The sequence below is a fragment of the Peromyscus leucopus genome, chromosome 13 (assembly GCF_004664715.2).
Source record: "Peromyscus leucopus breed LL Stock chromosome 13, UCI_PerLeu_2.1, whole genome shotgun sequence".
NCBI classification, from domain to species: domain Eukaryota; kingdom Metazoa; phylum Chordata; class Mammalia; order Rodentia; family Cricetidae; genus Peromyscus; species Peromyscus leucopus.
Window position 1 is genome coordinate 32498313 of NC_051074.1, and position 13309 is coordinate 32511621.

Genomic DNA, 13309 nt, shown 5'->3' on the forward strand with positions numbered 1-13309 from the left:
GCTGCAAGAACTGGGACATTGCTGTCTTTATTCCTGTGGTTCGGTTGTCTGTGCCACTTGGTTTTTTAATAATTTTTTAAAGTTTTTAAAAATTACAATATAACTACATCATTTCCCCCTCTCCTTTTTTCCCTCCAATTCTTTCTATGCATGCCCCTTTCTCCTTTCAAATTCATGGCCTCTTTTTCACACACACACACACACACACACACACACACACACACACACACAATTTCTGAATACATAAATACAAACTCTCAATCTATTACCTATGTGTATATGATCACAGGGATGACCGGTTGGTGTTGGATAGCCAGCTGAGGGGGTTTCATCCCTGGGGAGACTATTTCTCCTGCTTTCAGTATTCACCAGTTGTATGTAGTTCTTTGTCTAAGATTGAGGCCCCAAAAACTTTCTCCCATTTTAAGCCTTTCCACTGTAACCAGCATTTAGCTAGATTGAACTACTCACCCCTCAACAAAGCCCCATTTTAAACAGTGCTGTGAAAAGAGTCCATAACGAAGGTAATAAAGGCATGATTAGACCTACTTTCCTGTGGGTATCTTTTGTTTTCTAATTACCAGCATTTAACCTATGATGGTATATATTTTATTTCTATAGGTTAGAATACATGAATCTTGTTGTGTTTTTCCAGTGCTGACCTTTACATGTTTATCAGATTTATCTGCATCTGTATCTTTCTGTAAATGTATGGAATAAGTCATATCTGCATTTTCCCAAACGAGAAAAGACACTTAGCACTTCATCATCCTAGAATATTTAATGTCACAGTTATGGGATTTTAGTTCCAGATAAGTTGCTATTACTTTTTTATATTGCACACCAAAGATTAATACAAAAGTTCAACATCTCACTGGTTTAATTACCTGTCAATTCTTACAACTCAGATTTTACTCTATTCTGATTCAGTTTTTCAATTGTTGCAATATATCCTTAACTCAGTCTTTCTCAGAACACTTGAAAATGATAATCTTTCAGAGTCTTAGCAGGTCTGAAAATCCTTTTTTTTTTTTTCATCACTGTCTCATACATAAATGAGTGTTGGGCTGGATCAAGAATTCAAAATTCAAAATTACTTTATCCCGGGACTTGGAGGATTGTTTCTTTTCCTACAAGCATCCAGAATCTTGGGATTCCTTCTTCACCTGAAGCTTTTAGGATTTCTCTTAAGGGTTCTGACCATGGACACATCAAGAAGCATCTACATATATAAGCCCTTGAAGGCATTTGTCCTGCTGAACACACAGAGGGTTATGTCATTCTTCAGCCCAGTGAAGCTTCCTCTCTTGATTTCTGGCCTCTGTTGTAACTGTTAGTTACCTTCTGCAGCATGATGAACTACTCCAAAAATGTCATGGCTTAAAATGGTGTTGCTTTGCTTCTCTCTTCTCCAATCCTCTAAGCTACCTGGTTGGCTGCTTCTGGAAAGATGATGGGACTTCTGGATTCCATCCCAGCGCCTAGTAACAGAAAGACATGATTAGGCTTCCAGAAGATCTGCTGCTTGCAAATGATCTAGACCTTACCCAACTTCTGATTGTGTCTATGTCCTTGTGCTGGTGCTCATGTGTTTTGTTTAGGAATTCTCAATAGAAAGGAATTAAGTCGCCAGGCGGTGGTGACGCATGCCTTTAATCCCAGCACTTGGGAGGCAGAACTCTGTGAGTTCGAGGCCAGCCTGGGCTGCAGAGTGAGTTCCAGGAAAGGCGCAAAGCTACACAGAGAAACCCTGTCTCAAAAAAAAGAAATGAAGGAAGGAAAAAAAAGGAATTAAGTCAATGATTGATGCTTAAAATACATGAATAAAATTTCAGGTTAAACGCCCTCCCTCCCTTCATGATGGCTACTGTAATTTGAGGATAATCTGTAAGATTCTACTCAAGCATATCCCACTAATGCTCTCAGAAGCCATTTAGTTAACTAATATTCATTGAAACTTATTGTGAGGCAGCTACTTTCCTCACATTTGTGGATCCACTAAAGACAAGACCGACCAAGCCCACAATCACAGTGTCTATGTTCTACTAGAAAAGGTACATAATGAGTAAATAAACAAATAAGCTTTCTGTCATATGGACCTTCATCAGGAAGAAAAATAAACCAAGGTGAAGAATCATGGTATGACAAGGACAGCTATTTTAGACAGTGATGATCTCTTTGAAGATTTCACTGCCCAGCAGAGCACTGAATAAAGCAAATGAACAAAATATGACTTCATTCTGGTTATCAACATGGTACAGATGTGTCTCCGTTATTAAATGATATAACCATGTCTTTAGAAATAACTTAGAGTTAAATTTCAACACAAAAAAGTGATGACTATAGCACATGGAACTCTAAATGTCTATCCAAAGCCATTCTATTAAAAACATATATAATTGCATGATTGTAACACTACTAATCAAAGAAAAAGAAGCTATCAACTTCAGAGTGGGAAGGGGTTCAAGAGAGGGTAACTAGAGGAGATTAGATGGAGGAAGCAGGGGAAGTGATGTAATTCTATTGTAATTAAAATTATATTAAAAATGAATCAGCTTTCAATAAGAAAATACCACAGACAGGGTCTCTCATTAAAGACACTGAATTTCTTACAGGTTTGGAAGCTGTAAAGCCACTATTAAGGTGTTGGAAATTTTTGTTTTTGCTGATGATCTCTTTTTTTTTTTTTTAATGTCCTCATGTGGCCTTTCCTCTTTCTGTAGACAGATAAAGGAGGCATGAGCTCTCTGGAGCCACTTCTAACATGAGCATTAATCCTGTAAGATCAGGGCATCACCCTTATGATCTCATTGACTTCCTTAAAGGCCCTATGTATTTCCACATGGCACAGCTATACCAGGAGTTAGGGTTTCAACATATATATTTGGGGGACATTCAATCCATACGAGCTTTACACCTAGGAAGTGCCGCACATGCAATTTCAGCCCAAAGATATCAGTCTGTAAAGCTCATTCATTTTCTATCATGACACAAAATAGCACCCAACTGAAAAAGATGTCCAGCAGATAAAACAAAACAGTGTATTTAAAATGCTTTGTATTGCATTACTGTACTGCACAAGCATAAAAACAGTGATATTACTCCCAAGATTGTTGTTATTTCCCATAACTTAAAGTCTCTTGAAGCACTGGAGTTTCATTTCATACTTTTGTGTATGATACATAGGTGATAAGAAGTAAGAGACCAATATAAATCAATTTAATATTTAAGGAAATGCTAATACACAGCAGGTTGGAATGATAGTCTCTGGGTAGGGGTAACACACACACACACACACACACACACACACACACACACACACACACTGCCTGGGTCCCCAACCCTCCTACATGCAGCTAAAGAAGAGATTTGTCCTTTATCTCTCAAAGGTCTCAACCTCTAATATGGTCAGAACAGTAGATAGGATTTCAACATGTAGCTAGAGTTTTTCTGCCTTGCCCACAGTCAGGACAAATCCCTGTCACCCGCCAGTCCCACAGCCGCTCAGACCCAACCAAGTAAACACAGAGACTTATATTGCTTTCAAACTGTATGGCCATGGCAGGCTTCTTATTAACTATTCTTATAGCTTAAAGTAACACATTTCCATAAATCTATATCTTAAAGTAATCCATTTCTACAAATCTATACCTCGCCACATGGCTGGTGGCTTATTGGCGTCTTCACATGCTGCTGGTCATGGCGGCAGCTGCAGCGTCTCTGGTCATGGCGGAGGCTGCAGCGTCTCTGGTCATGGCGGCTGCAGCGTCTCCTTCTGCCTTCCTGTCCTTTTATTTCTCCTCTCTGCTAGTCCCGCCTATCTTTCCTGCCTAGCCACGGCCGATCAGGTTTTATTTATTGACCAATCAGAACAACTTGACATACAGACCATCCCCCAGCACAGCCAAGTGCAGACCATCTCAAACACCTGCACTCAGGCCCATGGTCCTAATCATCCTCTATACGGACCTGCTGGGTAACGCCACAAAGAACCCAAGAAGGGCTCCCACAGGACATACAGATCATCCCACAGCATCAACATATGAATTTAGTCATGGAAGAGGAACAAACATTTAGTCCATTACGTATCTCATAGAGAAAATGAAGGTACCTACCTCCTGGAAGTCTCCAATAGGAAGCCATGAGACTTAATCCATCCCCATTAACTTGTTTTATAGGCTTTCTACAGTATACTGTAAAAGGATGAATAAGTTGCCTGTTGTTTAAAATGTGGATATCTTGCAGAATTTGGATTCCCAGTTTTTGAAGGGCTGAGGATGTGGCTCAATTTGCAAAGTGCTTGCCTAACATACACAAGGTCCTACGTTCAATTTCCAGAACCCGATAAACAAGGCATGGTGGTATGTGGTAGCACACACCTGTGGTCACAGCACGCAGGATTTGGAGATAGGAGAATTGGAAGCTCAAGGCCATTCTTAGCTATATGGTGAATTCCAAGCCAGCCTGAGCTACATGAGACCTCATTGGAAAAGAGGACAGGTGGGGCTGGAAATAATAGAACTTCATTCCTTCGTGGTAAAGCCTAGTTGGGGCTCAGTAGCTGTCTAGCTCATCATTCCCATTAATTTATCTTATTCGCCTTGTTTCTGAGGACATTTGACTCATGCTTTTTCCAATGCTTATATTTTAAGCTATGGCCTCAGATCTCCTCACTTTCCTATTTTATCCCTTCAATATTTTTTCCATGTGTGTCAGTCTCAGAGTGGAGACTGAAACACTTATTCTTTATACAAACTCACTGCAGGTCACAGCTGTCTATCACTGAATACTTGTTCTTTCCATGCCTATGTCCAAAGAAGTCTCTTTAAATGCCAAAAGCTGCCCAAGCCAAGACCATCTCACATCTGGCTGCACAGGGAGATAGTTAATCTCTTTCATGTGAATTGACCCAGGCCAACCTTAAGCATCTCTTCCGCTGACTTATCCTCAGGTCATGGGCATTGTGTCCATCAAATGCTTGCTCTTTCCATTTTCCTTTCCACATGATCGCTTTGCCACTGTGTAGACTTCAAATGTCTAAACGACAGCAGAATGGCAAACCGTCAAATGTGGTCCTGAGTCTGGACTCACTGCAACAGCAGATGCTTCTGGTCACCAGGGAAATCAGTATGACAATAGCTGTATATCAAGTTCAAGGTCACAGTGAATCCTCAGCAATGACTGTGCAAGTAGAATTTCTCAGGAACTGTTTAAATATTTTATGGCAGAAAGATAAGTGTCTGCTTGAAAAGGAAGACATACAATTTCATGCAAGCGACTTTTTCCTACTGTGTCATTGAGGTTAAGGCAATTGGATATCTCTGTGTGGAAGTTGATGTGACTGAGTGGTAATGATCCAGTCAAAAGCCCTATGTTCTCTTCTGAACTTGCTTGTCTTCTGTTAGTGATTCACCCGGAAGGTTCTGGCAGGTAAGGAAACCTCTAGTCAACCTTATTCCCAAGATTTTGTGAGGCCTGATTTATTTTCAGTAAAAGGAAATTTTACAGCATAATTTATTTGAGGCAAGTAGGAAGAAAGACACTTTTGGTTTCAAATCTCTCTCTCCGCTGAAAAACCAGACATCCCAAAGCAAGGAAGTGCCCACTGAAACTTTGCCTTTGGATCTAAAAGAGCTGAACATCTATTCCCTTCTCATGGTGCTAACTTATGCTAGAGACTGAGGGCAGGAGGCTCACTGAGTAACAAAGATAAGGGGATTGGCTCTATGGGTATCTGAAGGTGACATGGACATCTATACTATAAGATATCCACATGCTTAAAAATAAATAGCTCTTAATCATATGATCCTAGTGCTCATACAACAATATATAGAGTTTAACCAGTTTTTATTTGCATGACCATTTAAAAACCCTTGTGATAACTATTGGGGAATAAAGATAGATAGATAGATAGATAGATAGATAGATAGATAGATAGATAGATAGATAGATAGACAGTTAACAGATCAGTAGAATCTGCATGTCCAGTGTTTGTAAAGTAAGATGTAAGCACTCAGCTACTATTGCAGCACCATGCTTGTCTGCCTGCTGCCATATTTCCCACCATGACTGTCATGGACTCTCACCCTCTGAAACTGTAAGCCCCAAATAAATCTTTTTATTGTCCTGATAATAGTGTCATTTCAGTATAATAAAAAGTAAATAGGACAGGTGACATACATGTATGCATAAAAAACATACAAAATCCTATCACACAGAGACAAGAATGATTTTCATTTGGGATATTTCTTTTCAATCTTTTTTACAAAGTTTAGGTTTTACTCTATATACCATTGGGTACTACATTTTTCATTCAGCATTTTGAGGTCCAGAATACTGTTCTGTTGTATGGCTACATTTTAATTATTTATTATCATTGTTTGAACATTTAGATTATTTCCAAGGCTTTGCTATTGATTTGTAGTGCATCCAAAAATTTTAGATGGAATTTAATACTTTACAGTTAAGAACTTGTGCATATGTATGTGCTATATATACATGGGCGTTGTGCAATTGTGTCTTTATGCTTCCACAGAATACACTTTACTGACTGAGCCAACTCCCTATTCCTAGGGAAACTTCTTTAAATGCTTGATATTTATTGCTAAATTGTTCATTTAAAAAACACTATATGGGCTGAAGAGATGGCTCAGCAGTTAAGAGCACTGACTGCTCTTCCAGAGGTCCTGAGTTCAATTCCCAGCAACTACATGGTGGCTCACAACCATCCGTAATGATATCTGGTGCCCGCTTCTGGCCTGCACTCATACATGTTCTATACATAATAAATGAATAAATCTTAAAAAAAAAAAAACACTGTAACTATCAAGTCTGTGGAGGGTTTTTTATTTTCTTTTCCAAAATTTTTACTAACTTCTTAGGCCCCTCCAAAGATAAGTATTTTATTACTTTAATATCCCAAATTACCCAGAAGTCTGGACTTCTTCCACATTTCTCCTCATGTATTTTTTTCTCAGAATTGTTTTTAACTTTTTCTTGACTGTGAACTCATGAATATTACTGTATCGTCATCATAGTTTTGTATTGTGTTGACAATATAACTAGATAAGTCTCTGGGGAAAAAAAAAAAAAGGCTTCACTAGCAGACGCTGCAAAATGATTGTCTCCAGATGACCCTGAGAATGATTTTGTCAGTTTTTCAAGTCCCATGGGGATTTTGGTTGGGCTCTCATGAAATGTGTGAATTATTTAAAATCTACAGTCTTCTTGCCAGGAACAGATTCCATTTTCTCATGTTCTTTTGTATGCCTCTGTAAAATGCTAGCATTTTCTTCACTGCACAAACATCAAACACTATAAAGAAAATCCTTTTGTGTTTTACATGTGAAGAACTCTTGTCACTGGGAGACTTTCCAATTGTTTTTTCTACATAGCTACTGGTAGTACTTAGGAAAATTACCGACTTTTTAAGTATTTATTCTGTGGCAGGATAAAATTTTGGATTCATTTTTTCCTGTTTGTAGAAATATAATCAAATTGTCTATGACTATAACTCTCTTGTAATTTCCAATAGTTATACATTATTTTGTGTCCTATGTTGTTGCTGAAAACAAAGTGAAATATAATTTCAGTACTGGATATAATTTTACTGCTCACTTGTGTAGAATATTTTCTAGAATATTATTTCCTATAATACAATACAGGTTCTTGTGGTAGTATTGTGTTCTCCAAAATATTGTGCACCCTAATAAACTTATCTGGGGTCAGAGAAGAGAACAGCCACTACTAGATATAGAGGCCAGAAAATAGTGGCACACATGCCTTTAATCCTAGCATTCCAGAGGCAGAGATCTGTCTGGATCTCTGTGAGTTCAAGGCCACACTGGAAACAGCCAGGCATGGTAACAAGAGCCTTTAATCCCAGGAAGTAATGACAAAAAGCAGAAAGGTATATAAGGCGTGTGAACCAGGAACTAGGGCTGGTTAAGCTTTTAGGCTTTCGAAAAGCAGTTCAGCCGAGATCCATTTGAATAAGGACACAGAGACTTCCAGTCTGAGGAAACAAGATCAGCTGAGGAACTGCAAGGTGAGGGAGCTGTGGCTTGTTCTGCTTCTCTGATCTTCCAGCATTGACCCCAGTACCTGGCTCCAGGTTTGTTTTTATCAATAAGACTCTTTAAGATTCATGCTACAGGTTCTATGATAGATGCCTTCAGAAGAATGTCTTTACAGCTAGATAGCCTAGTTCAAGAGGCCTATTGATATATAGTGTGTTTTAAAAGAGTGTCTACATGGCCGGGCGGTGGTGGCGCACGCCTTTAATCACAGCACTTGGGAGGCAGAGCCAGGCGGATCTCTGTGAGTTCGAGGCCAGCCTGGGCTACCAAGTGAGTTCCAGGAGAGGCGCAAAGCTACACAGAGAAACCCTAAAAAAAAAAAAAAAAAAAAAAAAAAAAAAAAAAAAAAAAAAGAGTGTCTACAATGCACTCAGTACCCTTGAAACCACATTAAACAACAAACAGCTGAAGAAATAGGTAATGTTGGTTCTGGAGAATAGAGACTCGTGAAACCTGCTGGAGCAGTGATACTCAACCTTCCTGATGCTGTGACCCCTTATTACAGTTCCTCTTGTTGTGCTGACCCCCAACCATAAAATTATTTTTGTTGCTACTTCACAATCGTAATTTTGCTACTATTATGAATCATAATGTAAGTATGTGTGTTTTCTGATGTTCTTTGGCGACCCCTGTGAAAAGGTCATTTGACCCCCCCCAAAAGGGCCAAGACCCACAGTTTGAGAACCACTGTACTAGAGCAAGAATTTCATAAAAACAAAGGTTAGATGTGTTACCAACTGTTTCCAAAAAGACTGTCTGAAAACAAGCACACAGAGGGTAGCTAAAAAGCAAGATACAGCTAGAGCTGTAACTCAGCTGGTAGACTATTTGCTTAGCATCCATGATGTCCTATGTTTGATCCCTAGAACCTTTAAAGCCAAGGGTGGTAGTGTAATCCCAGTACGTAGAGGCAGGGAAATCAGGAGTTCAAGGTTACCCTCAGCTACATATAAAGTCTGAGTCCAAACTAGGCTAGTGACATACAGCCTCCATACCATAAAACAAGTAACAAAAAAAAGTACTCTCTTAAAATAGAAGTACTCAAAAATGGGGTCCATTACAGACAAACTGTGAAACAGATCTGATCATCCAGTGGTGGTTAGACTAGGCCACCATTCAAATCCCATTTTACTTTATGGTCATTTCCATTATCCACTTGTGTACTCTCTAGAGAGCCTCATACATAAGTGTTTGCTAAAATTCATTCACATTAGAGTAGAAAAAATACATGTCAGGACAGGCTACTTGTTTTCATAGACTAAGTTTTGAATAAATATATTCTAAAATTTGAACATATAAAAGGATTTATTGGTTGGGATTATATCTAGTTAGTAGAGTGCTTGCCAACCATTCACAAGGTCCTGGGTTCAATCCCCAGTACTGGTAATACATAAATGAATAAAAGGTAAATTTGGGGTTGGGGATTTAGCTCAGTGGTAGAGTGCTTGCCTAGCAAGCACAAGGCCCTGGGTTCAATCCTCAGCTCCTAAAAAAAAAAAAGGTAAATTTGTTAAGTAAAAAAGAGCAATAAATAAAACTTGGTTCATTCATCCCTAGCTAGAGTATTGGGTCAGTCAACAAATGTCTATTAGGATGGACAGAAATTGTCAACATACAGAGGAAGAAGAAAACAGTGTTCTAATCAATTTCACTCAGTTGAGAAGCTCATTTATGTTCATTGAATTTCTAAATATTGCCATTAGAGACTATGCTATTTAGGACTGTACTTTTCATTCCCAACAAAGAAACCTGTTGAGAAAATGGGTAATGAAAGCTGTAGCTACCTTATGCCTTTCCCATTCAAGATTAATGCTCACTCTGGATCTTCTCATATTTCAAAATCTCCCTGGAAAACCTCTGCCAAGAAAACATCCTAAAAGCCAATAACAGCACAAATGTATCTGTATGAACAGAAACCTGCCTATCTTGAGGAAGCTATACACAATTACCATTAACACATGCCAATGATATCCCTATAGTTAGTTCATGTGTCACCCTGTGGTTAACGTCAGCTTTTCCTAACCAACATATGTCAAAATTAGTAATTTGTCCCAAAATGCAGATCTACAGTGTATTTTACAAAGCAAAGAATTGACCAGGCTGTGGTGGTGCATGCCTTTAATGATAGCACTCGGGAGGAAGAGCCAGGTGGATCTCTGTGAGTTCAAGGCCAGCCTGGTCTACAGAGTGAGATCCAGGACAGGCAACAAAACTACACAGAGAAACCCTGTCTCAGGAAACAAAAACAAAAACAAAGCAAACAATTGTTCGTGTGACAGTTTTGATGTACTTGCAGCAGCTGGTGATCATGTGACTATTTGATCCCTAATGTGGCAACAGAAAAGACTGAATGGCAATCATGATGGTGAATTAATGATGGAAACAAGAAACTCTGTCCTTTACTGGGAATTTTTTTAAATATTCCATTATCTCAGACATAAACAGCATTCTATGCCTGTTGATTGATATGAAATGAAGAATAGAAAAGTACTGTTCTGGAAAACAAAACCCAGGATGAATAAGTCATGAAGATCCTTTACCTCCTTGGACAATCTTACCCAGGTGTTGAAAGATGGTACAGGGAGGCGTGAGCTCCATTGTTCACGTGGCATATATTGTTTATGGGCAGGATGCCCCTGTCCCACTGAGTAGATTATGTATCTGGCTCATGAGAAAAGGTTGGTCTGGGAGAGGAGGTAATGGAAGCTAGCATCCATCTCATGCAGGTTATCCAAGAAATGCGGGCAGAAATCAACAGACTACAGAAAGAGAATCATGCCCTCCGTGTGAAGCTGACTTCCAATAGTCAGACAGCCTCTGGATCAGAGAGAGAATCCGAAGACGAAAGGGAAGAAACAGTGTATGGGCAATCTCTGGGGGCCCTTCCTGGTGGTATTCCCACTGGGTCTACACCAGCTGTGCAGGAACAAGGTACCGGAGCATGTGTGGTGCTTAGAGCTACGCTTCCCTTTTCAAGTATCTCTCAAATGACTGATTTGTTGGGCTGCTACAATAAACTCATCATTTGATACTTGCAGTGATGGCTTTCAGCCTCTGCCTCCTAGAAGATAAACTTTGAATCCCTAGTCAAATTTTCCTTTAGGTTCTCTAAGCCATATATTTCAAAAACAATAAAATGATTTCTGAGTATACCAGAAAAGATAAGAACAGATATGTAAAAATCAGTCTCATTCAGAAGTTTTTTCCACCTTCACTTTAACTCTATACATTCTGCAAATGTGGTGCATGTTGATTGGCTTGATCATTTATTAAACTGGAATAACTTTTTAAGTGGATTAGTTTATGGCTCAAAATCAGATAAATATGGTTCTTGATGACTTGTTACTCAGCCACTTGACTCTGGGCTCCATTCTAAACCCCTTGAATCTTCTCTGCCTGGAAGTACTGCAGTGCATGCTTCTATGCTAATGGTAACTATTTGCAATGATAAGTAGTACCTGAATGTATGCAACAAATAACAGGCACCATCTCTTCTCCTCTTTCTATAATGTGAGCATACATTACGCACAATTCAACCCAGATAGATAGATAGATAGATAGATAGATAGATAGATAGATAGATAGATAGACAGATAGAGACAGGTAAATAGATAGAATATATATATATATACATATATATTCATATATTACCTTAAGATGCAAGGTCAATGTTTACCATATTTTAAAAGTCAAATATCTCATTTTTCACAGGAGAGACTTAATTCCATAATTACTTAAAAGGTAGCAATCAACAGTAAGTAACATATTCTACATTTCAGTTGTCAGTGATCATCTACAACAACATACTCAAATAAAAATGATATACATAATTAACTACTCATAGCTCTTAATCAAAGATTTCAGGCAATGCCAATTAGACATTGGCAACAGTTTGACAGTGGAACATGTCACATCTGCTGGTTGATCTTATTAGAGATGTCTCTTTCTAGTGATAAGGGAGAGCATTTCAATGCTGCAAATACATTCCTATCCAGATCTGAGAAATTCTGTCTACTGATTATCTGGGAAAACTACAAAGGAATAGTCTATAAGGTTAGACCTCCTTATTGGAACACAGGAAGAAAAGATATGGATATTTGTAATACATCTTTACTACGAGGTTTCTAATTCCCTACAATGGTGACCATTTTGTACTGATTAATTCTTCGTTGTCGAGGTCAGTCTAGATGTTGTATGATCTTCAGCATCTCCATGCTAACAACCAGTTGCTGTAGCACCCTCCTGTCCAACCCGGTTACAACCCACAAGTTGTCTCCAGCCAGGCAGAGTGGCATATGTCAATGACCCCAGTATGTGAGAAGGTGAAGCAGGAGAACCATGAGTTTGAAGCTAGCCTAGGCAACACAGTGAGTTCAAGGTGAGGCTGGGTGAGAGTGAGAATCTGTCTCAAACAACAACAACAAAATGTCTCTGAGTGTTGTCAAATGCTAGCTGGTGGATAGTGCCCTCCCTTGCCATCACAAGCCACTGACTGGGAAGATTTGGAGAGAGGAAAGGGAAGGGAGACATGATGAAATTATATCACAACCTTAAAAAAAAAAGAAAGAATGTTAAATGATATTTGTCTTTTATGAGCTATGCTTTTGCAAGAATAAGTGACTGAACTAGGAAGAATGTGGCTCTGAGCATGAAGATATCTGGGTTAGAGTTCTGGGTTTTGGAACAGTTGTTCAGTGTTGGGCAGGTCATATCAAATTGCTGATCTTTGCACCTGTTGTACAGCAATATCATAGGAATTGCTAGCTTCCTAAAGGGAGGCTTGTTAAGACCCAGAAATTTCCAACTTGAAATATTTCATCCCAGGCTCATTAAGACTCAGGAAGTAAACAAGTCATAAGTCTCAGGAAGTCCATGAAACTTATGAGATCTACAAGGGTCCTCTCTCCCCAAGTAAGGACTGTTAGGGAAAGAGGAATATCCTATTTTGCTTTCTGTTGCTTTGATGAATACCATTGTCTGTGGTGATATTATGTTCCCCAATATATTGTATACCCTAATAAACTTATATGGGGTCAGAGAACGGAACAGCCACTAGATATAGAGACCAGAAAATGGTGGCACACACATACACACACACACACACACACACACACACACACACACACACACACACACACACACCTTTAATTCTAGCATTCCAAAGGCAGAGATCCATCTGGATCTCTGTGAGTTCAAAGCCACACTGGAAACAGCCAGGCATGGTGACACAC

The 13309-nt window shown here is 39.0% G+C and overlaps 1 protein-coding gene across 1 annotated transcript in view; it reads left to right on the forward strand.

Annotated features, from left to right (window-relative positions):
* Positions 1–10777: 10777 nt before the first annotated feature.
* Positions 10778–13309, forward strand: part of LOC114703303 (putative coiled-coil domain-containing protein 195) — a 102118-nt gene continuing 99586 nt past the window's right edge. The window contains exon 1 of the mRNA XM_028884088.1: positions 10778–11009. Coding sequence (XP_028739921.1) covers positions 10778–11009 — 232 coding nt within the window. The remainder of the gene's footprint in view (positions 11010–13309) is intronic.